The sequence below is a fragment of the Lemur catta genome, chromosome 7, assembly GCF_020740605.2.
Source record: "Lemur catta isolate mLemCat1 chromosome 7, mLemCat1.pri, whole genome shotgun sequence".
Lineage (NCBI taxonomy): Eukaryota > Metazoa > Chordata > Mammalia > Primates > Lemuridae > Lemur > Lemur catta.
Genome location: NC_059134.1, coordinates 105,850,103 through 105,876,814, shown reverse-complemented (window position 1 = coordinate 105,876,814; position 26,712 = coordinate 105,850,103). Strand labels below are relative to the sequence as shown.

Below are 26,712 nucleotides of genomic sequence, written 5' to 3'. Positions count from 1 at the left end.
CATGACTCACAGCAGGAGGAAAATTCTGAGTTAAGCACCTCCCTACCTGAAATGACCCGCCTGCCAGCCTTGCTCTGCCCAAGAAGGTGCAGTTTTGTTCTAACCCCTCCAGTGCTTCCTTTGCTTACGTCTTGCTCCTATTTCAACATCTCCCCATGCGCTCCATGAGACAAAAGCCCCATCTGCCTGTTCACGTGTATCTCCAAATTATAGACATGATGCTCAGTACATGTTGATGAATGAATGAAAAGGAACAACTTAGAAAATGAGTGGGGTTGAGGAAGGTTGGAGGCCTTTGCGGAGGGCGGGCAGCAGGGAAGCCCCCATCCTCATTGCTACAGCCACAGTTCCTCCTGGCAGCTGCTGCATCCGCAAACATGGGGAATCTGGCTTTCAATGACTGACATACAACTTGCATGTTTTAAAGATGTTTTATTAAAAAACAGAAAAACCAAACAAACAAAAAACCCAACCCAAGAACTCTGGGTTCTGGGAGTCTGGGAGCAGCTTAGGTCTGTGGGGAGGGCAGAACCTGGAAGACACAGTACAGGGGCCTCTGAAGCCCTGGGAGGAGAGCAAGAGCCCCGCACAGCAGACAGGAAGAGCAGCCTCTCCTCGGGGCTCAGCCTGTCTCTGGGGCCTGGGCTTTTCCCACTTGCAAAAGACACGTGTGGGGCTCAGCCCCCAGAAAAAGGCAGGGGGGCAGTTCTGGACGGCCCTCAGGCCTTTTGTCAAAGTCACCAATCACTTGGGAAGGAGAGGGTGGCCCAGGGCTCGATCCAGCCTATCAGCGCCATCCCCGACGACGGGGCTCAGCCCATGATAGGAAGGTGGGCTCAGAGACACCCCAAAGTTCAACATGGGGCTCAATCAATCCCCTTGGAAAGACAGGGCCCTGACGGGGGGGGGGGGGGCCTTGGAGGCAACCCCAGGCCGACTCCTGGCGGGCAGGGCAGGCCCTGGGCTCCTGGAGGCCGGCCGCGCTCAGGGGCCCTGGGGGCTGCGGGGCAGCGCTCGGATGGGCCGCGGCGGGGGGTTGTCCAGGACCGGCTCGGGCCGGGCCCGCGCGCCGCCGCGGCGCTTCTGCTTGCGCAGCAGGTAGTTGGAGTACTGCACCTCGGGCATGGCCAGCTTGAGGCAGGCCTCGGTGGCCGGGCCGGCGCCGCCGCTGGGCAGGTCGTAGCCCATGATGTCCACCTTGCGGCTGGGCTGCCACGGCTGCAGCTGCTTGGTGCGGATCTGCGCGGCCGGCCGCAGCGCGGGCTCGTCGCCGAAGCAGCGGCGCAGCAGGCGCTGGCGGGCCTCGCGCAGCTCGCGCGCCTCGCGCTCCACGCACGCGCGGCCGGCGCGCGCCACGCGCCGCCAGAAGGTGGCGTTGAAGTGGTCGTAGAGCCCGGCGTCCAGGGCGTTCCACGCGCGCGCCGCCCGCGCCAGCGCCGCGGGGATGGCGGCCAGGCGCGAGCTGGCGGCGCGCGCGTTGAGCTTGGCGTAGAGCACGTCGTCCAGGTCCCAGGCCAGCAGGCGCCGCAGCAGCACGAGCGACTCGTCGAAGTACTCGGCGATCATGACGAGCGAGAACACCTCCTCCACCTGGCGTATGAGGCGCGCCAGGTAGGCGGCGTCGTCGCGCGGGCTGCGCTCGTTGTCGCCGCCCAGGTCGTAGGCCAGCGTGTTGTGCGCGAACATGGCGAAGTGCTCGCCCGCGCGGTAGTAGGCCTCGGGCGCGCGCAGGAAGGCGGCGAGCGACGCGTTGGGCACGCGCCGGAAGGCCGGGCAGTACTGGTTGTAGTAGCTGAAGAGCGACTCGAACATGGCGGCCGGCTCGCGCAGGATGGTGACGTAGACCGTGCCGGGCGGCATGAGGCGCGCGAGCTCGTCGCGGTCGAAGCGCAGGTGGCTGGCCAGCACGTGCGGCGGCCGCGTGGCCGGGTGCACGAAGTGCGCCGAGAAGTTGCGCGGGTAGCAGAACTGGTGCTCGCAGCTCGGGTGCGGCAGGGCCACCGTCAGGTTGTGGCGCTCGGCGAAGCGGAACAGGATGTTCTGCACCGTCGTGCCGGCCGTCTTGTGCGTCTTCAGGAAGGCCACGGTCGTGTGCTTGGGGCGCAGCGGCGAGTCCCGCAGAGGCGGGCAGCTCAGGGGGAACAGCTTGGGGTACCTGCCGGGCCGGGGGGTGTGCGGGGAGGAGGGTGTGAGGCGGGTGCTGCTCGCCCCCTGCCCCTCCCCGAGGGGCGCCCGTCGTGGGCTTTGCTCGTGCAACAGTAGAGGGCAGTGGCCGGGAGCCTCAGAGATGACCCCATGGCCCCTGCTGGCCTCCTGGTAGTCACGCCCTCGTGTCTTCCCCTCCCCTGAGTCTGAGCCGGGCTTACTGGTGCTTCTAAGGAATAGAAGAGGGCCGGGATGATGGGATGTCACTTCTGAGATTATACCGTAAAGACTGTGGCTTCTATCTTGGTCTCTCTCAATCTCACTCAAAACAGGGTAACTCACGCTGAGGGAAGCAAGCTGCCATATTGTGTGCGGCCCTATGGGGAGGTGCCACAGTGGCAACAGCCCCGGAGGAACTGGCCCCTCAGCCCCTCAGCCTGCTAGAACTGAAGTCTGCCAAAACCACGAGTGAGCTTGGAAGCAGGTCCCTTCCAGTCAAGCCTTCAGATGAGACTGCATCCCCAACAGACACGGTGGTTGCAACCCAGGAAAGGCCTTGATCCAGAGGGACCCAGTAAAGCCACCCCTGGATTCCTGACCCACAGAAACTGTGAGATAATGTTCGTTGTTTTCAGCTGCTAAGTTTGTTTATGCAGAAATTGATACTATTTAACAAAAGGACAAAGGCCTCTGGAGATCCTTGAGGAATCCCACTTTACGAATGTAGAAACCGAGGACTGGAAAGAGAAAAATCACCTACATAAAATCTGGAGACAACTCAGTCACCAAATTCTCTTGCTGTCTTTCTGTTTTACTCTTTAACTGGCCCCTCACTTTGTAGATGGGTGGCACTGGGCTTTGCAGCAACCCATCTGTTATGTTTTTGTTAAAGCGTCTGGAGCCTCATTCATTCATTTAATAAATAGGTTTCAGTTGTCCACTATGTACCAGCCACTGTTCTAGGCTCAAGAAATACAGTAGTATATAAAAACAGATAAAAACCTTGGCCCTCTCGAAGCTTCTGTTTCTGTTCCTTGTTCTTGAAACAGGGATGTTTGGGATTTCAAACCAGCAAATCATCTGGCAAGGGGGCTGGACCCATTCGCACCATTTGCAGGGGCAGACAGTGTAGAAAATGGGGAGTCGGAAGCCTTGAGAGGTGCAGGGATTTGTTGGGTTCACACAGTGAGTCAGGAGCAGGGTCAGGGTTCCCCTTAGTTACCACTTGGTCTCTTGTGTCAGGGTGACCAGCTGGGCCACACATGGCATCAGTCCCACTTTATAGATGATTAGACCGAGAGAAATGAGGGGCCTTGCCCTCACCCAGCACAAGAGAAGCGGTGAGAAGTTGTTTGAAGTCCACGGGGGAGGCGCTCAGCTGTGTGCTGTGGGATTCGGGCTGGATTTGAATCCCAGGTAACCCTAACTACGACTTTGAGTAAGTCACTCCACCCTTTCAGTGAAGACCTGTCCTGTGTGGCTCTAGAGGGATGTAAGGAAACACTTTCAGAGTAGGGGGAAGGAGCAAAGCCCAGCAGGAGGCTCTGCTGGCAGGTGGAAGGATGGGAGGAGGCGCTCCCAGTTTGCTAAGCCAGGCAGCAGCCGCTGGAGGAACCGCCTCCCTGGGCCCCGCCCCTCGCCGAGGCCCCGCCCCTCGCCGAGGCCCCGCCCCTTACCAGCTGAGCTGCGCCCCCTGGTGGACAAGGAGGCTCACAGTGCTGCACCCCAGCACCAGCAGCAGGACTTTCCTGCGGCTCATCATCTTGGTGGCCTGCTGCAGGCGCTGTACGATGGCTGGCATGGTGGAATGTCCACCCTGGACAAGCCAGGGACTTGCTATCCAGGACTCCCTTTGCAGGCACTCATGGGGGCTCCTGCGGCTCTGGTAGCAGGGCCAGTGTTCCTGAGAAGCCTGGCAGGAGAAGGAGGCAGACAGGTTTGCAGTGGGCAGGGGCGATGGGCTCCGTGCCCCAGCAGGACTGCCGCGAAGGCGAGCTCCAGTGGGTGGGGTGAGCAGAGAGGCCAGGGCAGATCAGATTCCTCCCTCTCATTACCAAGAACCTATCTCCTCACTGCTCCAGATAACCTAGTCTTGGGTGGAATTACAGGGTCTGGGGTGTGGCCAGGCCTTCAGGTTTGTAGCCGCTCCCTCCCTTGAGTCCTGTCTCTGCCCCTCCACCTGCCCCTAACTCTTCGCTGTCTTGTGGTCATCTGTTTCCCCGGTAGATTGGCCTCGACACCAGGGCCTGGCTCAGAACACAGAAGTCTCCACTCAAGGTTTCCCCCTCTCCAGGACGCCCTGCCTGATTGCTTCGGCCAAGAGTTGGTCCTGACCCCAGAGAGACTGAGCTCCTCAGAAACACTGAGCAGGCCATCACCTCCTCGAGTCTCAGAGCAGTACTGCGGGTGTACTCTGAGTGTCACTCTGCCACATGCTTAATCCCATTCAGTATTCACTACACATTCCCATATTCCCTAACATATTCCCACTTTACAGATGAGGAAATTGAGCCTGTAAGAGATGATGTCACTTGTTCGTGGTTACACAGCTGGTAGCAGTAGAACTAGGATTCATACCTGCTTTTTGTGGCTCCAAAGTCTGTGCCCTTAGATGCCACGTGTGCTGTCTCCATAAAGAACTGATTTCCCCATCCCTGCCCTAGACTCTGGCAGTTCTGCATGCTTCTAGCCTTAAGCCCTCCCAGGTGGGCTCCAGCCCTGGGGGCCTAAGAGCAAGAAATCCACAAAGGAAAGGGGGACTTGAAATCCTGGAACTCTATCTGGATTCCATCCCCAGACACCTGAAACCCAGGCGGCCGTCAGCTGACTGCTGAGGTGCTCGGCCAAAGCAATGGGCCGGCAGCCTGGGACAGGAGCCGGGTCGGGTGGGGAGGGGTAAACAAGTGGCTCCTGCTTGTCGCCCTGCTGAGAATCTCCAGGATAAGGTGAGCCTCCATCTCAGGTGAGCAGCAGGAGCCAGGGCGGGAGAAGGGCTGGTTTCCAGCCATGGCTTAAGGGTGGCCCAGCCCTTGGGAAGTCAGCTTAAGCAGAGATGCCTGTCCCCCGGCTAGGGTGCGGTCACTGTCTCAGAAGCCTCAGTCTCCAGGTTCAAGTTCAGCTTCATCTGTCACAGACACCCCTCTCCAAAGGGCAGGGAGGGGGGACTGGAAACGTACGGGAATGTGCATGTATGTGGAACTGGAACTAGGACACACCTGGGTCCCAGGAGGGGTGAGGTAATATGAAAACCCTTTTGACCATCACCTTCCCCTGGGGCCCTCGGCTTGGCTTCCAGTCTCTCCTCTTGCCCCCCCCCTGCATTAATCCTGGATTACACTTAAACCTGTTTGGGTGGAAAGATGTCCTGGTTGTGCCTCACCTTCTCTCTGGGCCATACCTCTGGTTTCCTCCACCAGCCTACAGACAGACTTAATCCGCCTGGAGCCGAGTGGTGAAGGGTCCAGCTGCAGAGGGCAGGCAGGGGCATAGTGGAGGAAGCCTAAGGCCCTCCTGTCTTTTCAAGGATTGCTGGGCACAGAAGGGCTGGCCCGGCCTGGTTGGGGCAGCCTGTGGGACGGAGCGAGAGCCCTTGGCTCTCTAAGGATACACACCTTCTTCCTTTGTGTCACTCCTCCTGCCTAGAGGACTTGGTGACCAGAGGGAAGTTTCCCAAGGGGACAAAGTAGGGGACAAGTCAGTTCCCACCTCTGCTAAACTTGCTGAAACCACCTTATTTCTTGGAGGAGTCAGGGTCAGCCAAGGAGGCCAAGCCTGTGGGGCACTACAGCCAACCTCTCCTGGGGAGAAGCTTCCCCCGGCCACAGAGTGCCTGGTGCCCCTGCACCCCGCTCCAGATCTTTCCCCTCTCCCCTCCATGGCTTCACTCTGGGGAGACAGGCAGACCCCAGTCCGAGGCCCACTCGGGGACACCAGCCCTTGGAGGTGGGCACCAGCTTCTGTTTGTCTCCCCCCAATGACAGGCTGCTCATCACCTCTGTACACAGCCTGGTCCATTTCCGAGCAGCTTCAGCTGTTCCAGTTCTTTCTGGGACAGCTAGGAGCACCCTGCTACTCACCGTGCCCTCCTCAGCCTGCCCTTTCCACCTCTCTGCACTGCTGCGTGTGCTGCCCTCCTAGGGCACACACATTTTTCTCCATGACGGACCTTCAGGTATTTGGAAGCAGTAACCCTCTGCTCTGGGTGGGCACTCAGCCAGGCTAAACATTCCAGGTCCTGAGAGAGGTGCCCTTGGACCCTGGAGGAGGCCTTCCTTCCCTTGGCAAGTGCACTCCGGGATGCCGCTTTTGGAGACCGGGTCAAGGCAGTGGTACCCGGGGAGGGGCTGCCTGGGGCTGGGTTTCCCTCTGACCTTTAGGCTGCTGTGGGATGGGTGGCCTTGCTGCTGGGGCCAGGCTTTAGAGCGGTGGCCCTGGCCCCTGCCCTCGGATGCTTCCAACTATTCCCCATTCTTCCTGATGTCTTCTCCATGGAGAGAGGTCCCCACAGGTCCCCAGGCAGGTCAGACTGCCCAGCCTCATCAGAGTGTCAGTGCTAATTTTAGTCAGAACAATCTACCTCAGGCTGCTGTCCCGTTTTGCAAATCGCTTTCCTTTCTCCAGGGAACCGAAGAAGACATGTGGAAGACATGGTGTAGCCAGCTGGAGCTTTGAAAACGGCTGGGGTGCCCACCCACTCCTAAATGAGCCCTTTCTCCTCTGTCCCCTCTGAGTTCTGGACTGACGCTGATGTGCTTAGAGGAGGGGCGCCCGGACCACTCAGACCTGCCGCGCCGTGACCTGGAGACTCCCTCCTGACTCGCGGGGTGCCACGGCCCAGTGAGGAGGCAAACTGACCCAGGGCACTTGAGAGGCAGGGGTGAAGGTCTGAGGGGGTCTACAAATTAAAGGCCTGGGAAAGCAGACATCTTTCCACCTCCCTCTTTTTCCTCCTCTCTCCCCTCCAAGCCAGCACTAGGTCCCCCCCACCCCCCAGCCCTTCTCTGTCATCCACCCCCGCGTCATCCCTGCCTCCGAATTTCTTTCATCCTCTTCTCTCCATCACTACCCACCCCCACCCCACCTCCCATTCCCTCGATTTCATCCCACCCTCACCCAGGGATCCAGCCACCAGGATCTGGTCACCCTTCGGGATAGGCCAGATTCACCCTCCCGCCGGGTCCTCTCCTGCTCCGCAGGGGTAGCGCGCCCCCCGTCCTCGTGCTCGCCAGCGCTAGGCCCCCAAGACACTCTCCCACCCCCTCGGCCCCCATCCCGCTGTGGTACACCCCCAGCCCCAGGCCGGTCACTGCAGTACTCACTCCCCACGCGCGGGCTCTGCCTCCAGCCCGGGTGCGGGCGGCCGCTGCTGCCTTTCGCCCCTAGTGCCGAAATCCGCACCTGGTCCGAGGGCGCTGGAGGCCCTGCGCGCCAAGTGCCGGCGGCTCCTCGCTGCGCCTGGATGGGATCAGGTGGCGGCGTCCGCTCCGCTCCCTTCTCCCCGCTCCGCCCGCCCCCTGCCCCCCGTAGCACACTGGAGGCAGGGCAGGGGCGGGGCCAGGCTGGGAGCAGGGGAGAGGGAGGGGAAAGAAAGCGGGAAGGGGAGAGGGATTCCCTGGCTTGCTGCTGCCAGTGAACACTCTCCCCGTGGTGGCTTCGGAAGCAAGCATCTTCCTCCCGCAGCCTTGCAGCGTCCGGCGCCGATGTGGCCAGCGCCCTTCTCTCACTCAACAGAAGGGGAAACTGAGGCCAGGAAAGTGTTTGGAGACTCTGGCATTGCTGGGTATTCCTGGGCCCCACTGGTCATCCTTGGGCTAGTGGAGCCTTTTTCCTGGTTGAGTTAGAGACACGGGTACACTTACAGGCACCCACATCTTCCCTCCCTCCTCTCCTCCTCTGTCCATCTCCCTAGAGGAGCACAACCCCAGCCTTGTCTGGTCCCATCTGCCCTCGTGCACGAGTTTCCTTCCAGCCTGTCCCCAACACCCTCCAAGGCCACCCCATGCTGCTTACCCACTCCTCCTCACTGGGACTCCAGACCCACTCACTAGTGACTAGAGCTTTGGTGAGACTGGAAGGGACCCTTGCCCAGGCACCTTGTACCAGGAATCAAGAGAACCCAAGTTCAATGCTGGTTCTGCTATTAAGTCTCAGAGTCAAGAGGCAACTCCCTGAGCCCTGTTGCTTCCAGCTCTAAAATGGGAAGCTGTTCTTGGAGCTGTTCAGAGACAGCAGAGGTGATGCTCATGAAGGCTCCTTGTGAATTCCCATCTTGGTCCTTAGGTCCTATCACCTGGGAGCTCAGCAGCAGCACCTCCCAAAGCCATGCCAGACACCAAGAGCCCCACATTTAGTTCTGTGGCACCCCTGCTTTCTCCTTCACTCTGGGCCTGGTAAGTCAAGGATCCTGGAGTGGGGGCAGCCACCCAAAGCTGGGACTGGAGGGGGCTGGATGCCACCTTTTAGGCCCACAGGCTATAGGTAGGTATTTTATGAGGGTCCTTGTTAGGGAGGGGAAGGGAATGGAGACTCTCAGCAGAAGGAAATGCTCGTGGCCCCAGTTTGGCCCCTAGGGCAGGTCGTCTTCTCTGTGCCCCTCAATCTTCCCCTCTGTGCAATGGGGAGCAGGGTACCCTGCCTGCCTCCCAGGGCTGTGGTGATAAAATGAGGCCCCACCCTTAGCCCGTAGTTTATTCTGCCTCAGAGACCCCTCCCACTTCCCCAGCACCTACTTGTACCTTGGGGACTCCAGCCTCAGGTGACCTGCCCTGCGCTGACCCAGGTACAGGGAGCAGAAGAGCCTTCCTTTGGGCTACAAAGGGTCTGCCTGAGTGGGCTGACAAGCTGGAGGGAAGGCACTGTTCTTTCTTCTGTGCTGTCCTTTCTGGGTTTGGCTTCTCCTCTGGGAGTGGCAGCAGGATCCTGGGATAGTGATGTTGACAGAAGCGGGCGGGAGGGGGGGGGTCAAGTCTTGGGTAGGAGGAAGAGAACTTCCCAGTCAGTGCTAGGATGTGAGCCACCCTTTGCTGCTTTCTGCTCCAATACCTCACCTTCCCTAGATCTGGTGCCCTATTTTTTTTCCAAAATATTGAGGGGGTACAAATAGTTTTGGTTACATGGATTGCTTTTGTAATGCTTGAGTCATGGCTACAGGTGTGCCCATCACCCAAATAGTGTTTATTGTACCCATTAGGTAGGTTTTTGCCCCTTCTCTCCTCCCCCCTCTGCCCCATTCTTTTTTTTTTTTTTTTTTTTTTTTTGAGATAAGGTCTCATTCTAGCCCTGGCTAGAGTGCAGTGGTGTCATCATAGCTCACTACAACCTCAAATTCCTGGGCTCAAAGGAGCCTCCTGCTTCAGCCTCCCAAGTAGCTGAGACTATGCCATGTGCCACCATGCATGGCTAATTTTCCTATTTTTTGTAGAGACAGGGTCTCGATATGGTATCCAGGCTGGTCTCAAGTGATCCTCCCACCTTGGCCTCCTGTAATGCTGGGATTACAGGTGCGAGCCCCTGCACCTGGCCGGATGCCCCACTCTTTTTTCCTTGCTCCCAGCTACTTCAGTTGGTGAAAAGAAGCTAGCTAGAAAAAAGATCTGAAGGGTGTGAGTGTGGAGGAAATGAGACCATTTCACTTGAGTCTCGCAGCTCCTTAACCCAACCTAACACACACACAGTGAGCCTGGCTGTCAGTCAGAGGACAGGGCTAGTGGCAGAGGTGGGGAGGCAAGGATCAACGGCAGATGCCACCTCGGCCCCAAAGGCCACAGGGAGTGGAGCGGGGAGTGGGAGGCAGAAGGGGCCAAGCAAAGAAAAAGGTCCAGATGTATTTTCGAGACAAAAAAAAAAAAAAGACACAAATTCTGTCGCCAGAAAGTTTCTTTCTTTCAGTGATCATTTATTGGGCGCCTTTTGAACGGCAGGTGCTGCGAGACAGAAAAGATCAAGTCCCTGCTCAAACGTTTTGCAGGTGGAGCTAGGGAGGAAGGGCAAGAAAGACCTAACGAATGGCGATTTGAATGTATTACGGGAGCTCCAAGGAAGGAGAGGAAAGCGGGAGAAGGCTTAGCGTAGGAGACCACATTTGAGCCGGCCTGGGCAGTGGAAAAAGGGGCTTTAGTGTCGCCCTTCCCCCCGGTCGGCAGCTGGAGCTCAGCCCGGGCGGGCCGCTCCTCTCGCGGCTCCGATCCCCTTTCAGCCCATTCATACATGCGTGGGCCGGGGTGCGCGGGAGGACAATCGCACACTGTTTTGCCACAGGCGTCGGCTCCAACCTCCCGCCTGGCGCCCGCAACGCGCGGCCGCCGGGGGACGCGTCCCTCGGGACTCGCAGGGCGCGCCAGGGCCCGGGCCTCCCTCGCCCGGCGGGGAGTCGCGCCGGAAGGCCGAGCCTGCGCCCCGGCCAGTGAGCCGCCGAGAGCGCCCCCTCCGGGGGGACCGGCTTTCCCGGCCCGGCCGGCAGCGCTCGGGTGCCGCAGCCCGGCGGTGGACCCGCAGGGGCTCCCGGAAGGGTACGCGACCGGGCCGCCGAGGGGCCATCAGCGAAAGGGCGTCGGGGACGAATCTCGCCTGTCCGCGGACGGCAGGAGGCAGGCCTCGGTGCGCACAGCCCTCCAACCATAGAGACGAGGCGGCGTACGCCGCCGCCGGAAGTTCCGGGAAGTGGGCCCGGAGGTTGGTCTGAGCTTCCGGGTGGGGAGCGCGCCTTCCTGCGGCTAAGATGGCGACCGAGCTTCCCGAGCCCCCGAAAGCCGAATTGCAGTTGCCGCCGCCGCCACCTCCCGGGCATTATGGCGCCTGGGCTGCCCAGGAGCTTCAGGCCAAGTTGGCAGAGATCGGAGCTCCGATCCAGGGTGAGGAGCACGGGCGGTCAGGAGGGGGCTGCGTGGGCCTGCGGAGAAGCGGAGCCCGGTTACCCGGGAGACCCGGGGGCGGGGGGCGGAGGCGGGCTGCTGGGCCCTGACCTGGCCAGTCCGCCTGCCCCGTTGATCCTGAGCTTTGTTCCGCAGGGAGTCGCGAGGAGCTGGTGGAGCGGCTGCAGACCTACACTCGGCAGGTAAGTGTTGGCGGGACGTCAGGATAGACCGAGCTTCTGCAGTAGGCCTTCAGCACCCCTCCCGCCTCTGTTTTCGTTCTTCCCTCGGCACAGCAAGCAGAGGCTTGCCTTTTTTCCCTTGTTCTTGCCTTTGCCAGCTTTATTGTAATCACTTCTATCTATCTTGGTCGTTTCCAGCGCTCAGTCCGAGACAGGCACCGGTAAATTTTGTTGAATGAGAGAGAATGACACTTAGGGGAAGAGCTCCTTTTGGGCTGACCTAGAGTCCTCTTTTCTCTTTTGCAGACTGGCATCGTGCTGAATCGGCCGGTTTTGAGAGGGGAAGATGGGGACAAAGCTGCTCCCCCTCCCATGTCAGCACAGGTAGAGAGGTTGTTCCTCTTCATGGGATCCCTTCCGAGCCCCTCCTCTCACATGCAGTGTACTTGGGATGTGTAATAAGTAGCAGATGGCACAGGGAAGAACAGAATTGGAAGCTCTTCAGTTCTCTCTTTAGTGCTGATGTTTGTCTTCTTACTGTCTGCTCCTCAAATTCTGTCATTTAAAATTCAGTTTGAATATCAGGAAGCCTGATTTGATCCTCCCTCACCTGAAAGCAGTCACTCTCTTCTTTGCCCTCCCAGGGTACAAGTCCCATGTTATTCAATGAGACATAGAGGGCTTCCTGATTTGATTTCGTACCCCTGCATTTAATAAGTCATTGGGGTTTGCATTGCCCTAGCACAGTGATTTCTATTTATTTAAGTCCTCTCAACTTCCATATTTCTTTCAATTCAGGATTTGAGTCTTTTTTTCTAAAGCAGCAGCTCTGACCTGGGATCCACTGATCTCTGTGTGTGGGTTGAGGAGTTCCTAGATGGCCTTTAGAAGTGTCCCCAAGTCTCCTGGAATTCTTTGCAAAATCTGTGTTCATAATATTTTTCTGGGGAGACAGTCGATAGCTTTGTTTGGTTGGTGCCCCAAAGTTAACATTCTCTTCTCTTATACTGCTATGGAGTGTGTTGTCTCTTATGGAGCAAAAACTATGTATCATTTGACTTTGAATCCCAACACCTGGCTCATAGTAGATCCCCAGCAAATGTTTGTGGAATGAATACATAAATATTTCCTAGTTTATGGTGATATTTTCTCCACAGCTCTCTGGCATTCCCATGCCACCACCACCAATGGGACTCCCCCCTCTGCAACCTCCTCCGCCACCCCCACCACCTCCACCAGGCCTTGGCCTTGGCTTTCCTATGGCCCACCCCCCAAACTTGGGGCCCCCACCTCCCCTCCGTGTGGGTGAGCCTGTGGCATTGTCAGAGGAGGAGCGGCTGAAGCTAGCACAGCAGCAGGCGGCGTTGCTGATGCAGCAAGAGGAGCGTGCCAAGCAGGTAGGGCGGGTAGAAACCTGGGCCTGGGCCTCATCATTAGGTCCCCAGAGGGGGAGTGGAGTCTCAGGGCTGAATCCTGGGGCCAAGTCTTCTGGGAAGGTCTGGACTAGAGACTAGAACATAGGCCCTTGGCTAGAAAAAGATCTCAAGAAGTGAGAGTTGTAGCACATCATCCTAGTGGAGTATTGGCATTGGTATGAGTTTGTTTTTTTGTGTTTTTGTTTTGTTTTTTAGCAGGGAGATCATTCACTGAAGGAACATGAGCTTTTGGAGCAGCAGAAGCGGGTAATGCCCCTCCCCCTAACCTTTGACCCCCAACATCAAATCCGTTGACTATCACTAATTATGCTTAGTGATCAAAACGAGGTGCACCATTCATGTTTTCCTTGGAGGTTAACTCATCCCTCACTAAGTTTCAGTGTCTCTCAAAGAATTCCATTTTTCCCATGCAGGGGTGGAAAACCTGCAGTCTTCTGGTTTCAAGATATTTCTTTTTTAAGCACCAAAGGAGGCAAGAAAAGCTTCATCTTTCTCTGCTGCACCCTTTTTAATAAACGGTTTGTTCTGTAAAACTTGGATTCAGTCAAAAGGCTGCACTTAAGGATCTAGAAGGCCACATGGTTCCCCACCCCTGATTGGTGGACTATGACCTATGGCTTGTTTTTGTATGGCCTCTGAACTAAAAATGATTTTTATATCTTTAAAGCGTTATAAGAAAAAAAAAACTCAAGCCGAGAATATGTAACAATCCATACAATAACCCATAAAGCCTAAAATATTTGCTATTTGGCCCATTACACAGAATGTTTGCTAACCCCAGCTGGTCCTACGTGATGTCATTCTAGGTGCTCTGAGGAGGTCTCTGAGCTAGTTCAGTCATTCATATTGTTGTTAGACAAAATATGATGAGTGTAAGTTTGAGAATGTTATATAAGATGTTTGGTCCCAGAGGTGTGTTGTGTCAGTTGTTACCCAGTGGATTACTCAGGAGTATTGAAAAGTAAGTGTGAGAAGCAACAAGTACGGAAATAGGTATGAAGTACTGTCTGTGCTTAGAATGTGCTGGATATTGAAGGGTAGATATAAGAAAACGACCCAAAAGTTTCTTCTATATAATTTAATCTTCTAAGGAAGAAAGCTGTCATTGAAAAAGAGAAGGTAGTGTTTTCCTTGGCGTTAGTTCTAGGACTTGCCCATTGTGATGAGAGGTCTGCTCCATTTGGATCCGCAGCTTGGGAGTGTGGGGGTAGAGGGGATGTCAGAACCCCAAGTGGTTCCTGATTATTCTCCTTGGGCCCATTAACCCAGCCGAGAGAATGCATTTGCCAGGGGCTGCCTGCCACATGCATGTTCAAGCTGTTTTCACTCCCACTTCCCTCCCCTAGGCAGCTGTGTTACTGGAGCAGGAACGGCAGCAGGAGATAGCCAAAATGGGCACCCCCGTCCCTCGGCCCCCACAAGACCTAGGCCAGATGGGTGTGCGCACTCCTCTGGGTCCTCGAGGTGAGTGAGGCCCTGGAATGGAAGGGAGGGGCAAAGAAGGTGATTTAAAAGTTTACAAAAAAAAACCTTTTTTTTTTTTTTTTTTTTTGAGACACGGTCTCTCTCTGTTGCCCAGACTGGAGTGCAGTGGCATCATCATAGCTCACTGCAACCTCAAATTGCTGGGCTCAAGCAATCATCTGGCCTCAACCTCCCAAGTAGCTGGGACTACAGGCAGGTGCCACCATGCCTGGCTAACTTTTAATTTTTTTTTTTGTAGAGGCTTTGTTACCCAAGCTGGTCTTGAACTCCTGGCCTCAAATGATCCTCTCACCTCGGCCTCCCAAAGTGCTGGGATTACAGGCATGAGCCACGGCACCCAGCCTAAAAATCTTTTTAAGTATCTATCACATTTTAAAGAGTGCACATGTTGTAAATGTACAGTTCAGTGAATTTTCACGAACTGAACACAGCATATAACCAGCACCTGGACCAAGACCCAAAACATTACCAGGACCCCAAAAGCCTCCCAGGCTCCCTTCTCATCGCCCGTCCCCCTGCACGGTAACCACCGTGACTTTCAGCAAGGAGGGTAGTTTTTAGATAGGTGTTTTGTTTCTTCTGACATTGTATTTCTTTATCCGGTCTCTCAGTAGCTGCTCCGGTGGGCCCAGTGGGCCCCACTCCCACTGTTTTGCCCATGGGAGCCCCTGTTCCTCGGCCTCGTGGTCCCCCACCACCCCCTGGAGATGAGAATAGAGAGGTGAGACTGATGATTTCTTCCTAGGGACAGGAGAGTGGTGGTTCAGATTGGGGCTATTTCTGGATTTTTAGAGAAGGATTCTATGTGAAGAGGGGGGACTTAAGTTTTTGGGGGCAGGAGGAAGCCCTACTTAGTTAAAATACATTTAGAGTAGGGCAGAGGGATTGGCGAGACATTTCTGGGGCAGAGTTCCGGGGTCCTCCCTGAGGGATGCCAGACCTCACTGAGTCCAGCTGGCGTAGCCCACTGCTGCTGCTCACCTGGTAGGAGAGTGGACATCAGAGGGAAAGGGCATTGCGACTCCCCTCTTCTGACTGGATGGTCTCTGGCAGATGGATGACCCCTCTGTGGGCCCCAAGATTCCCCAGGCTCTGGAGAAGATCCTGCAGCTGAAGGAGAGCCGCCAGGAGGAGATGAACTCTCAGCAGGGTGAGTGCGAGGTGTCCTGAGGCTGCCACGGCAGAGCCTGGAGAGGCTGAGGCCGAGTCCTCGCTCCTCCACCCCTTCCCCGAGGAGGGTTTAGAGAGAGAATGGCTCTCGGGAAAGGTAGGTTAATGTGGCCAAGTGTCAGGTCAGTGGCACTGAGAAGAGACTCTGATCACCACCGTCCTTCCTTGCAGAGGAAGAAGAAATGGAAACAGACACTCGCTCATCCCTGGGCCAGTCAGCGTCAGAGACTGAGGAGGACACAGTGTCCGTATCCAAAAAAGAGGTATGTGCCGGAGCTGGGTCTGGACTGCGTGTCAGGAGTCGGGGCTTGGGTGCTGAACACCAGCCGTCAGTGTTCAGGGAGTAGCAGCTGCTGTTTCATGCCAGTTCCTGTCCTAAGCATCTTAGATGTTTTTCACGTAACTGCCCTTTAGATTCTGAGTGCCATACACACCTACATTTTACAGCTGAAAAAGCTGGGGTTCCAAGAGGCACGCAGCTTGAGAGGGGCAGAACTCTGGAGTCTGACCATGAGGCCCCTTCCCGAGACTGCCTCCTGGGGAAGAGACTGGGCATCCAACTGTTGGGGACGCTGAGTGAGGAGCTTGGCGTTGGAAGGCAGGCACGGTGCTTAGATTCTCTGACCCAGCTGGTTTGTCTTGTCTCAACAGAAAAACCGGAAGCGTCGGAACCGAAAGAAGAAGAAAAAGCCCCAGCGGGTGCGGGGGATGTCATCTGAGAGCTCTGGGGACCGAGAGAAAGACTCAGCCCGGTCCCGGGGCTCTGACTCCTCAGCTGCCGATGTTGAGATCGAGTATGTGACTGAAGAACCTGAAATCTACGAGCCCAATTTCATCTTCTTCAAGAGGATCTTTGAGGCTTTCAAGGTACAAGGAGCAGCGCTCTGAAGGGGCGCAGCTAAACAGGGAAGGCGCGGGGACGAGGTGAGAGAGGAGACATCTTGCAGGGTTGGGGTTCCCATATGGTCTGCCTCCTCAGCTCACCGATGATGTGAAGAAGGAGAAAGAGAAGGAGCCAGAGAAACTTGACAAACTGGAGAATTCTGCAGCCCCCAAGAAGAAGGGCTTTGAGGAGGAGCACAAGGACAGTGATGATGACAGCAGTGATGACGAACAGGTCAGGTCCAGCCCTCATGGTGGCAACGGGCTCTGGGCACTGGTGGCTAAGATACATCCTGAGAGGGACCGTGCAAAGTCTTGTGGGCTTTGATGGCTTAAGTTTTGGGGTGGCCAGGGCAGTTTGATTCACACCTAAGAGTCCTGCTCGAAAGAGGTGATTGTTCTGTTCTAGGAAAAGAAGCCAGAAGCCCCCAAGCTGTCCAAGAAGAAGATGCGCCGAATGAATCGCTTCACTGTGGCTGAACTTAAGCAGGTGAGGCCCGAGACCACCCGGCAGGCCCTGGATGGAGCCTGGCCGGGAGACCGTGTGAGGAGTCCCTGGAACCCCACAGTGGCTTTGCTTTGGGAGGTGTCGAGGAGGCCTTTGAGCAGCTTGGGTGATTCGGGTGTGGGTTTATTGAGGAAGAGAAGGAGAGCTTTAGACCTGAGAGGTTGGGGCTTTCTAGAGACGTGTTGCTGTGTGTTTTCCAGCTGGTGGCTCGGCCTGATGTCGTGGAGATGCATGATGTGACGGCACAGGACCCTAAGCTCTTGGTTCACCTCAAGGCCACCCGGAACTCCGTGCCTGTGCCACGCCACTGGTGTTTTAAGCGCAAGTACCTGCAGGGGAAACGGGGCATTGAGAAGCCCCCCTTCGAGCTGCCAGACTTCATCAAACGCACAGGCATCCAGGAGATGCGGGAGGCCCTGCAGGAAAAGGTGGGGCTGGCTGGGGCTCGGACCTGCCCTCGGGATCTCTGCCGTTCACAGCAGCCTCCTTCAGAACTGGAGCCTGGTTCCCAAAACCCACCTACTTTTACTTGTCTCATTATCCTTTTGTTTTCCTCCCCCTCTCTTCCTCCCCTGCCTTCACTCTGCCAGCTCACCTGGTGACTCCTTTCCCTGATGTGCTTTGTGGCTGGAAATTCATGGTGGTTGTGTAACTTCTTAAATGTAAAGGTTTTGATTAGGTACTCTGAGCAATAATACTTGCCTGTAGTGCAAAAATTTGGGAGTTAACAAAAGAACATGGGAAGCCTCTGCCTTCCAGTTAGACACCAGTCAGCCAGTCCTTTCCAGAGACAACTGATGAGCTCCATCTCTTGATGAGATGGCTTAAAAAGTAGTTACTGACTATCATTGACTGTATAGCCAAGGCTGATTTTGTAAGATCTATCCTGTTCAGTATGGATTATGTAATTCTGGGGGGGTTGGGCAGGAAGGATTTTGATGACTTTCAGAGTGAGAGAATTGAGGTTTCCCCTGATCTCTTTTGGGAGTTGGGAGCCAGGTTTCTCTAATGAGGTGAACTTGGCGAGCACCTGTTAAGGCTTGTCTCCTGCCATTCTCCACAGGAAGAACAGAAGACCATGAAGTCAAAAATGCGAGAGAAGGTTCGACCCAAGATGGGCAAGATTGACATTGACTACCAGAAACTGCATGATGCCTTCTTCAAGTGGCAGACCAAGCCAAAGCTCACCATCCACGGGGACCTGTACTATGAGGTTCGGGAGGGGCCTAGGGGAGGCCTGCTGGGCCGTGGGGTCATGACAGGCTAACCCTGGGTCAGAAGGGCTTTTGAAGCTGGTAGAGCAGCTCCTCTGCCTTAGAATTGCCCATAACTACCCTTGGATGAGATGGAATTTGCAATTTTAAAGTGAAGTCCTTTTTTGGAGAAGCAATGCAGACCATGTCTTTGAAATGATAATACTTTGTGGTGAGTGCATTAGGGACAAGGGGCCAAGTGGCAGATGCTTTTAGGAAACATTTAATATTGGGGGTGGGAGAAAAGTTTTTATTTTTTCTGGTCCTTGAAATATTAATCACTATGATGTCATGGAATTTTGGGGGTGCAAGGATCCTGGAGACCATCCTACCGAAGGCCCTCATTTTATAGTGGAGAAAGCCCGTCGTAGCGGGCCATGTTCTCATGGTGGGTCAGTAACAGCACTGGGGGTCTGGCCTTTCCCCTCAGCACTGACCTTTATTCCTCCCCCCTGGCTTGGCCCGGGAAAGAGCAATGAGCAGCGGGGTGGGAGCCTGGCAGCACAGAGGGACTGTCATCCTCGTTCTCATGTCCTCTTGCCAGTGAGCGGCCAGCATGTGCCTGGCGTCCACAACACAGCTCGCTCTTCCTTTTCCTCAGGGGAAGGAGTTTGAGACGCGACTGAAGGAGAAGAAGCCCGGAGATCTGTCCGATGAGCTAAGGATTTCCTTGGGGATGCCAGTAGGACCAGTGAGTGTCAGTCAGCTGGCTGGGGAAGCAAGGAAGAAGGTGGCAGTTGGGGCGGAAGGGAGAGCCAGGGATAGGGTTAGGCAGACGGTATCCTGTTCCCTTTCTCCTGCAGAATGCCCACAAGGTCCCTCCCCCGTGGCTGATTGCCATGCAGCGATACGGGCCACCCCCGTCCTACCCCAACCTGAAAATACCTGGCCTGAACTCGCCCATTCCCGAGGTGAGTGTTGTCCTCCCCTTCATTCTCGGCTGCCTCTGCTTTGTAACTGGAGAATGATTTTATTTATTTTTCAAATTTTTTATTGACATAATATTTGTATACTATGTCTCTCTTAAAAAAAAACAGTAATGGTTTTTGTTCTTTAAAAACATTACATGGTTATGATAAAGGATTCAATCAGAATTGACAGGTACAAAGAGGAAAACAATCACCCACAGTTTCACCACTCAGAAACAGTGAAATTTAACATTTGGTGGATATGTTTGCAAGTGTCTCTGGTAGATACATGGACAGACAGAAATGATTTTCTCTCAATGGCATCAAATTTATTCTTATTTTTAAATAAAAAGTATTAAGTTAAAAAAATTAACAGCCAATAAAATCATTAAAGTGAAAAAGTAGTATTGTTAAACTTCAGATAAAAATTTCTGCTCTTTAAGAGAAATAGATTCTAAACAAGCCAGCTTCCCAAAGTTAGGAAAAATCAATAAGAAATTGGAGTCATGTTTTTAAAGTACATGTTTTGGTTTCAGACAGCATAGATTTTAACGTGAAAAATGGTTATTAGTATACTTCTGCCTCCTGTCTCCCCATCATGTTGCCTGCAGATTTTAATTGCTTATTAATTTTGCTTTCTAATGCTTTCTGACATTTACTTCTATTCTGCAATCATAATTTCCAGAGTTCTCAAGTGTGTGTTCTGTACTTTGGAGTGTGACTTTCCTCTAGGGCTTCCGTGTTCTGGAGCCTCAGTGGAACCAATTCGTGCTCCTTCTCTTGCAGAGCTGTTCCTTTGGGTACCACGCTGGTGGCTGGGGCAAACCCCCAGTAGATGAGACTGGGAAACCACTCTATGGAGACGTGTTTGGAACCAATGCTGCTGAATTTCAGGTATGGGGTGTGGACTGGCAAGCTTGGTTTTATTTAATGTCATGAAGGTTAGAGGTAGTTGGTTTAATGGCTTCATTATCAGGGAGCTGGGTGTTCTGAGATTTCAAAGTCTGAAAACGGGTGTACATTCTCCTGAGATATTAATGCAAGCTCCCGACTAGAATATGAGCCCTAGGTAAGTAGGGCTTATTATTTGTGTTTACTCTTATATCCCTTCAGCTTACAAGCCTTCACATAATAGGTGCTTAGTAAACATTTGTTGAATGAATGAGTGATCTCTTTCAGACCAAGACTGAGGAAGAAGAGATTGATCGGACCCCTTGGGGGGAACTGGAGCCATCTGACGAAGAGTCTTCAGAAGAAGAGGAGGAGGAGGAAAGTGATGAAGACAAACCAGATGAGACAGGCTTTATTACCCCTGCAGACAGGTGGGGAAACAGAGTCTGCCTTTCTGAAGTGGCCTCTTTGGGGGCTTTCTCTGTACTCCAGCACTTGTTTCTCTCTTTACAGTGGCCTCATCACTCCCGGAGGGTTCTCATCAGTCCCAGCTGGAATGGAGACCCCTGAACTCATTGAGCTGAGGAAGAAGAAGATTGAGGAGGCAATGGATGGGTGAGAAAACCAGGCAGGCTGAGAGGGGAGGACTTTTACTTCCCTTCAGCTTCTAGGTTGGCTGGCTTTCATTCCTTTTTTCTCCTTCTTTAACAATTATTGAACACCAATTCTGTGCCAGGCACTACTCTAGGCAATTGGGAGTCAGTGGTGAAAGAGACAGTTGAGGTAAACAGGTAATCAGAGAACCAGGTAATTTCAGGTATGGATGAGGACGGTGAAGCAGAGGAAACTGGGTAATGGGCTATAGAGGGAGGTGGTGGTGGGAAGGCCTCATTGAGGAGGTGGTGTTCGAGCTGAGACCTGAAGGTTAGGAAAGAGCCAGCCACAGGGTGACCTGGGGGCAGGGGTAGCAATAAGCGTGAGCAGGGGCAGAGGCGCTCAGACAGGCCCCGCGTCGTGCAGTCATGCATTTTGAAGCTCTATTTTTAGGTACATTAACATGCAGGATTGTTAAGTCTTCTTCATGAGTTAATCCCTTTATTATGAAATGACCTCTTTATCCATTCTGTTCTTTGTTCCCTTTTTCCTGGCTTTTTTTTTTTTTTTTTTACCTTTTGAATTAATTGCACATTTCTTTATGATTCCATTTTATCTTCATTGTCAGCTTATTAACTGTAAGACCTCGTTTTGTTATTTTAGTGGTTGCTTTAGGGTCTATATATGCATTTTTATCATGATCTAACTTCCTGTGATAGTAAACCACTTCTGGGTAGTAGTAAGAGTCTTACAACACTATACTTCATTTCTGTCCTCCCACCTTTGCACTATTGTCATATATTTTACTTTTATATGTGTTATAAGTCCTATACTATGTGGTTGTTATTTTTGTTTAACTGGTCAGTTATCTTTAGAGAGATTTAAATAAGAATCGTGTATGAACCCATGTAGTTACCATTTTTCGTTCTTTCATTTCTTTGTGTATATCCAGGTTTCTATTTGGCACCGTTTTCCTTCTGCCTGAAAAGCCTCCTTTAACATGTCTTGGTGTATGGGTCTGCTGGTTTTGAAATCTTTCAGCCTTTGTACTCTTAAAAAGTTCTTTATTTAACCTTCATTTTTGAAAGATTTTTGCTAAGTATAGGATTCTAGGTTGACAATTTATTTTTCCCTTTCAGTGCTTTTAATATGTTGCTCTAGTGTCTTTCTTGCATTGATTCTGATGAGAAATGTGTTATTATTCTTACCTTCGTTCCTTTGTATATAATGTGTCATTTCTTTTTTTCTTTTTTTGAGACAGAGTCTTGTTCTGTTGCCCGGGCTAGAGTGAGTGCCGTGGCGTCAGCCTAGCTCACAGCAAGCTCAAACTCAAGCTCAAACTCCTGGGCTTAAGCGATCCTCCTGCCTCAGCCTCCTGGGTAGCTGGGACTACAGGCATGCGCAACCATGCCCGGCTAATTTTTTCTGTATATGTTTTAGTTGGCCAGATAATTTCTTTCTATTTTTTAGTAGAGATGGGGTCTCGCTCTTGCTCAGGCTGGTCTCGAACTCCTGACCTTGAACGATCCACCCGCCTTGACCTCCCAGAGTGCTAGGATTACAGGCATTAGCCACTGCGCCCGGCCTATAAATGTGTCATTTTTATCCAGCTGTTTTTAAGATTTTATTGCTGGTTCTGAACAATTTGACTATGATGTACTTTGGTGTGGTTTTCTGAATGTTTCTTTGCTTGGGGTTTGTTGAGCATCTTGGATCTATGGGTTTATAGTTTTTATTCATTTTGGAAAAATTTAGGCAATTGTTTCTCCAAATATTTTTTCTAGTCCCTTTTTCTTCTCTCCTTTGGGAACTCCAGTTACACATCTGTTAGGTCTGTTGAAGTTGTCACATTCTTCACCGAAGCTCTTCTTTTTTCTTTTTTTGAGACAGGGTCTCACTCTGTTGCCCAGGCTGGAGTGCAGTGGCACCATTCTAGCTCACTGCAACCTCAAACGGGGCTCAAGCGATCCTCCTGCCTCAGCCTCCTGGGTAGCTGAGACTACAGATGCATGCCACCACGCTGGGCTAATTTTTTCTATTTTTGGTAGAGACGAGGTTTCACTCTTGCTCAGGCTGGTCTCAAATTCCTGACCTCAAGCGATCCTTCTTAGCCTTCCAGAGTGCTAGGATTATAGGCGTAAGCCACGGCGCCCAGCCATGCCCAGTAATTTTTGATTGAATGCTAGGCTTTGTGAAATTTACCTGCTTGGGTCCAGGATATTTTTGTACTCCTGTACATCTTCACCTTTGTTCAGGGAGACAGTTATTTTTAAACAGTTTGGTCCTTTCATGTCTTGCTTTTTGGGTTCATCAGGTGGGACTGAAGCAGTGCTCAGTCCTCCCTGCTACAGGCACAAGGCTCTTCTGTAAGCTCTACCCAGTGCCTTGTGAATGAGGTTTTTCTTTCTGGCTAGTGGGAATCATCACTATTACCAGTGCTGACTGAGTGGCAGGTACTGTTACTGCTAATCCTTTTGGGCGATTCTTTCCCCAGCCTTGGTAGTTTCCTCATAGGCACATGCTGCCCAGTACTCACCTGAATACTTTAGGACACTCTGTAGGTCTCTCAAGTTCTCTCTCTCTGCTGTGTTCTCCATTACTCTGTCTGCAAATTCTAGCCGCCTTCCTCTCCCTGGACTTTCAGCTTCATCTTAACTCACCGAGAGCCCTCTGGGCTCTAGGTGGGTCTTGTTTGTTCTGTGGCTTAGAAACTCTCAATGCAGGATGCTGGGCAACTGAAGGGCTCACCTGGAGTGTTTCCTGTCTTGCAGGAATCACTGTCCTTCCTTGCCCTATGTCTAATGTTTTGAAAACCACTCTTTCATATATTTTGCCCATTTTTTGGTTGTTTCAGACAGGAGGGTGAATCTGGTTCCTGTGAGACTTCTCAGAAGTCTCAAGCTTTGCATATTTAAGGAAGAAAAAGAAGCGTAGTGAGGAGGGAAATGACCTCTTTAGGGCAAAGGCCCAGACTATGAACTCTTTAGGTCTTGCATGGTAAGGAGCTTAGATTTTATTCAAGCAATGATCAGAAGCCTCAGGGTTTTGAGCAGAGGCCTGACTGGATCTGAATGCTGTTTTAAGGCATGCACTGTGGCTTTTTTAAGGAGAATGTCACCTCTTCCAGTGGGAGAGGTAGAGATGAGGACATAGTCTGGGGTGATAGTGGTAGATTTGCTCATGTTCCCAGTGTAATCCCTGACATTGGTGAAACTGGCTGGGGATGGCTCTTGCAGCATAGGAAGGGCTGGAGTGTGGGTCACCTGTTAATACATTAGCACTCCACAGGCCAGGTTTGGGCAGGAACTGTTGTAGCCTATTCTCTCTTGCCAGCTTCGCTGGACCAAAGTTCTCTTGTAAACTTGCCGCCTCTCTTACCTTTAGCCTTTCGTTGCAGGCAGCATTCCTGATCTCTGATCCCCTAACTTGGTTCAGGGGGCCCCTTAGCTCTGTCTCTGTATCCCTTCCAGGCTCTGTCCCCTGGAATTAGCACTGTGCCTCCACTCCCCGACCCAATTCTTTTCTCTCATGGGCCTCCATGAACTGCAGAGGCTGCACCCCTGGGTATTGCTAAATTTCTCCAAGGAGCAGTGTGGAGGTGCCACCTATGTTTTTTTTAGCTTCCCCTCCTGGAGACCCTTTTGTCTCTTCCTTTTTTGGGCTTGACCCCATTGTCCTTTGCAGAAGTGAGACACCTCAGCTGTTCACTGTGTTGCCAGAGAAGAGAACAGCCACCGTTGGGGGAGCTATGATGGGATCAACCCACATTTATGACATGTCCACGGTGAGCACTTGGAGGACACTGATTTGGGGGGACATGAAAGGGGGCAGAAGCTAGGGCTTCTGGGACTCTCTTTGGAGATGATAAGGCCCTGGTCTCCTTTCCAGGTTATGAGCCGGAAGGGCCCGGCCCCTGAGCTGCAAGGTGTGGAAGTGGCCCTGGCACCTGAAGAGTTGGAGTTGGATCCCATGGCCATGACTCAGAAGTATGAGGAGCATGTGCGGGAGCAGCAGGCACAAGTGGAGAAGGAAGACTTCAGTGACATGGTGGCGGAGCATGCTGCCAAGCAGAAGGTGGGTGCTTCTGGGGAACTGGGCTGGGAGAGTGCCCAGGGCAGGGTCTGCCTTTCCAGCGGAGTGGTGCCCTCTGGTGGTGAGAGCGGGGAGACTCCATGCTTGCTGCCTTGGAAACCTGCCCTTTAAGGATGGTTAAACTGAGTCACAGGGAGAGAAGGGACTCATCCCAGTCGGAGAGGGAGGTAGAAAATCCAGATTCAGCACTTCCTCCAGAGACTTCTATAACTATGTGAGGCTGCCCACTCTTGTTTTGGGATTCAGGGGATTGTTCAACCTGTTGTAACCTGTTTCTCTTTCTCCCCTTTAGCAAAAGAAGCGGAAAGCTCAGCCCCAGGACAGCCGTGGGGGCAGCAAGAAATACAAGGAGTTCAAATTTTAGGTCCCTGTCACACACCTGGCCCTCCTTTAGGCCCTTTGGATGTCGGGGCTTCACACATGGGTCCCCAAGAGCCACCTTGCCTGCATTTCCCAAAAGCTTGTCATTTCATGTTATTTTAGACCTGTTTTGTAAATAAAGCTGTTTCCAAGGAAAGAGATGAATATGTAGCACTTCTGATCCTCCCTCATCTCCTTTTATCCCCTTCTGCAAAAGGACTAAAATAGCCTCTTCCTGCAGCCGCTGGGCTGCCCCAGTGACCACAGGCCTGTACCGGATCCGATGCTGCAGTCAAGAGTGGTGGCGGAGCCAAAGCCACGCTGAAATTGTGTGTTTGCCCCTGCCCGCCTTGGTAGGAAGGCTCTGGGGAAGGCATCTCTAGGTCTGGTTTGACCTTACTATTTTGTCCTTGGGGAGTAAAAATAGCCAGCTTAGCGCCCCGGCTGGGCTGGGGAAGTAACAGTGGGCTCGGGAAGTAGGCCAGGTCGGCCTTGCTCGTTGACCTTGTGGCCAGAAGTCCAAGTCCTCACCTGTGAGAGCACAGCTCAAAAGCCAAGTTTCTGAGTCCGTGTGAGCCCGTGGTGGGTTCAGCAACACCAGTCCCTAGGATTTGGGGCGTATGCGGGTGTTGAGAGGACTTGCTTTCTCCAGGTTCTAATCCCCCGGTCCTGAGAAGTCTCCCTGACAGGCGGGCTAGACGGGCCACCGCGCCCCGCGGGCATTTGCTGACAGTGGGGAGAGAAGTCACGTGCTGCCTCTACGGCTGGAGGCTTCAAGGTGGTTTCTGTGGGAGACCCCGGGGAGGACGTGGCTAGGCCTTGGCAGGAACGGAGTTTAGAAATTCAGTAAGCAAGGGGCTCTCTGGGACTCTGTAAGGAAGGTGTTTTGGGGAGGGGAGCCGCAGGGAAAAAAGGGTTGGCTCCAGACGGCCAGGGCTTAGCTTGAGAATCCGCCGCGGGGAGGCCTTTTGGACTAGGTCCCTGAGCCCCGGCCGGCCCTCGGGCGGGAACCCAGCATCACTGGCACCGCGGCGGCGGCGGCGCCCGGCCTGGCCGACCGCGCTCTGGGGCCGCCGGGGTCAACAGGCTTCGGCGCAGGCGCCCACTGCAGGCGGCCGGCAGCCCCTTCCGCGCCGCGCGGGCCCGAGGGGCCGAGGCGCGCTCCCGCGGCAGCCCCCTCCCTGCCGGGCGCGCCCGGGAACAGCGGAGCTTCGCGAGGGGCGCGGGGCGGGCAGAGCGCCGGCCGCGGCCCGCGCGTCGGATTCGAGGGCAGCGCGCGCGCGCCGGCCGCGAACCCCCCGCGGGAGCGAGGGCGCGCGCCACAGCCCCGTGCGAGCGAGCGCCCGGCCCGCCCCCCGGCGCTGGGTGGGGCCGCGCGTGCCCGCCGGCCGCCCCGCCCCGGACACGCCCCCCGAGGCGCGGCGGGGCCGCAACAGGCGGCGGCGCGGACCGCGCGTGCGTGCAGCCGGCCGCGCGGCGGGCCGAGGGAGCAGTCGCGCCGCCGCGGGAAGCCAGGGCGCCCGCCCGGCGTCGCCGTCCCCGAAGCCCCGCACCCCCGGCCGGGCCATGGCGGAGCGCGGAGGGGCGGGCGGTGGCCCCGGAGGCGCCGGGGGCGGCAGCAGCCAGCGGGGATCTGGGGTCGCCCAGTCCCCGCAGCAGCCGCCGCCGCAGCCGCAGCCGCCGCAGCAGCCGACGCCCCCCAAGCTGGCCCAGGCCGCCTCGTCGTCCTCGTCCACCTCGGCGGCCGCCGCCGCCTCCTCGTCCTCGTCCACCTCCACCTCCGTGGCCGTAGCGGTGGCCTCGGGCTCCGCGCCTCCCGGCGGCCCGGGGCCAGGCCGCACCCCCGCCCCGGTGCAGATGAACCTGTACGCCACCTGGGAGGTGGACCGGAGCTCGTCCAGCTGCGTGCCCAGGTGAGCGGCGGGCGGGGCCTCCCACCCCCGCGTCCCGGCGCCGG

The 26,712-nt window shown here is 54.4% G+C and overlaps 3 protein-coding genes across 5 annotated transcripts in view; 2 read left to right on the top strand and 1 right to left on the bottom strand.

The window, feature by feature from the left end:
* Window positions 1-419: 419 nt before the first annotated feature.
* GAL3ST3 (galactose-3-O-sulfotransferase 3) lies at window positions 420-7,628 on the bottom strand. The gene is made up of 3 exons (XM_045556838.1): window positions 7,464-7,628; window positions 3,822-4,057; window positions 420-2,155 (listed from the first exon to the last, which is right to left on the bottom strand). The coding sequence occupies exons 2-3, from the start codon at window positions 3,944-3,946 to the stop codon at window positions 985-987; spliced, it is 1,296 nt and encodes a 431-aa protein (XP_045412794.1). The 5' UTR covers window positions 3,947-4,057; window positions 7,464-7,628; the 3' UTR covers window positions 420-984.
* A 3,177-nt stretch (window positions 7,629-10,805) lies between these two features.
* SF3B2 (splicing factor 3b subunit 2) lies at window positions 10,806-24,912 on the top strand. Of its 2 annotated transcripts, none has more exons than XM_045558429.1 (22): window positions 10,806-10,994; window positions 11,151-11,197; window positions 11,483-11,560; window positions 12,334-12,573; window positions 12,808-12,858; window positions 13,959-14,076; window positions 14,712-14,818; window positions 15,151-15,247; window positions 15,439-15,530; window positions 15,919-16,134; window positions 16,247-16,384; window positions 16,559-16,639; window positions 16,858-17,085; window positions 17,721-17,870; window positions 18,512-18,601; window positions 18,714-18,821; window positions 19,605-19,712; window positions 19,998-20,140; window positions 20,223-20,324; window positions 23,988-24,087; window positions 24,192-24,377; window positions 24,688-24,912. In XM_045558429.1, the coding sequence occupies exons 1-22, from the start codon at window positions 10,862-10,864 to the stop codon at window positions 24,757-24,759; spliced, it is 2,685 nt and encodes an 894-aa protein (XP_045414385.1). In that variant the 5' UTR covers window positions 10,806-10,861; the 3' UTR covers window positions 24,760-24,912. The 2 variants fall into 2 exon arrangements, with proteins under 2 accessions (XP_045414385.1, XP_045414384.1); XM_045558428.1 differs by having other exon boundaries at window positions 14,709-14,818.
* A 1,322-nt stretch (window positions 24,913-26,234) lies between these two features.
* The window catches only part of PACS1 (phosphofurin acidic cluster sorting protein 1), a 124,237-nt gene continuing 123,759 nt past the window's right edge, over window positions 26,235-26,712 (top strand). Inside the window, exon 1 of one of the 2 annotated variants that reach the window (XM_045558425.1) lies at window positions 26,235-26,668. In XM_045558425.1, coding sequence (XP_045414381.1) covers window positions 26,322-26,668 — 347 coding nt within the window. In that variant the 5' untranslated portion in view covers window positions 26,235-26,321. The remainder of the gene's footprint in view (window positions 26,669-26,712) is intronic. The other variant, XM_045558426.1, reaches the window with a different exon arrangement.

Excerpts from the sequence above, each read along its gene's own strand:
- GAL3ST3 (XM_045556838.1), bottom strand. The coding sequence starts at position 3,946 with ATGCCAGCCATCGTACAGCGCCTGCAGCAGGCCACCAAGATGATGAGC. Across the intron at positions 2,156-3,821 it reads CAGGGGGCGCAGCTCAGCTG|GTACCCCAAGCTGTTCCCCC; the intron begins GTAAGGGGCGGG and ends CCGGCCCGGCAG.
- SF3B2 (XM_045558428.1), top strand. The coding sequence starts at position 10,862 with ATGGCGACCGAGCTTCCCGAGCCCCCGAAAGCCGAATTGCAGTTGCCG. Across the intron at positions 20,141-20,222 it reads TTTATTACCCCTGCAGACAG|TGGCCTCATCACTCCCGGAG; the intron begins GTGGGGAAACAG and ends CTCTCTTTACAG. Across the intron at positions 20,325-23,987 it reads ATTGAGGAGGCAATGGATGG|AAGTGAGACACCTCAGCTGT; the intron begins GTGAGAAAACCA and ends TGTCCTTTGCAG.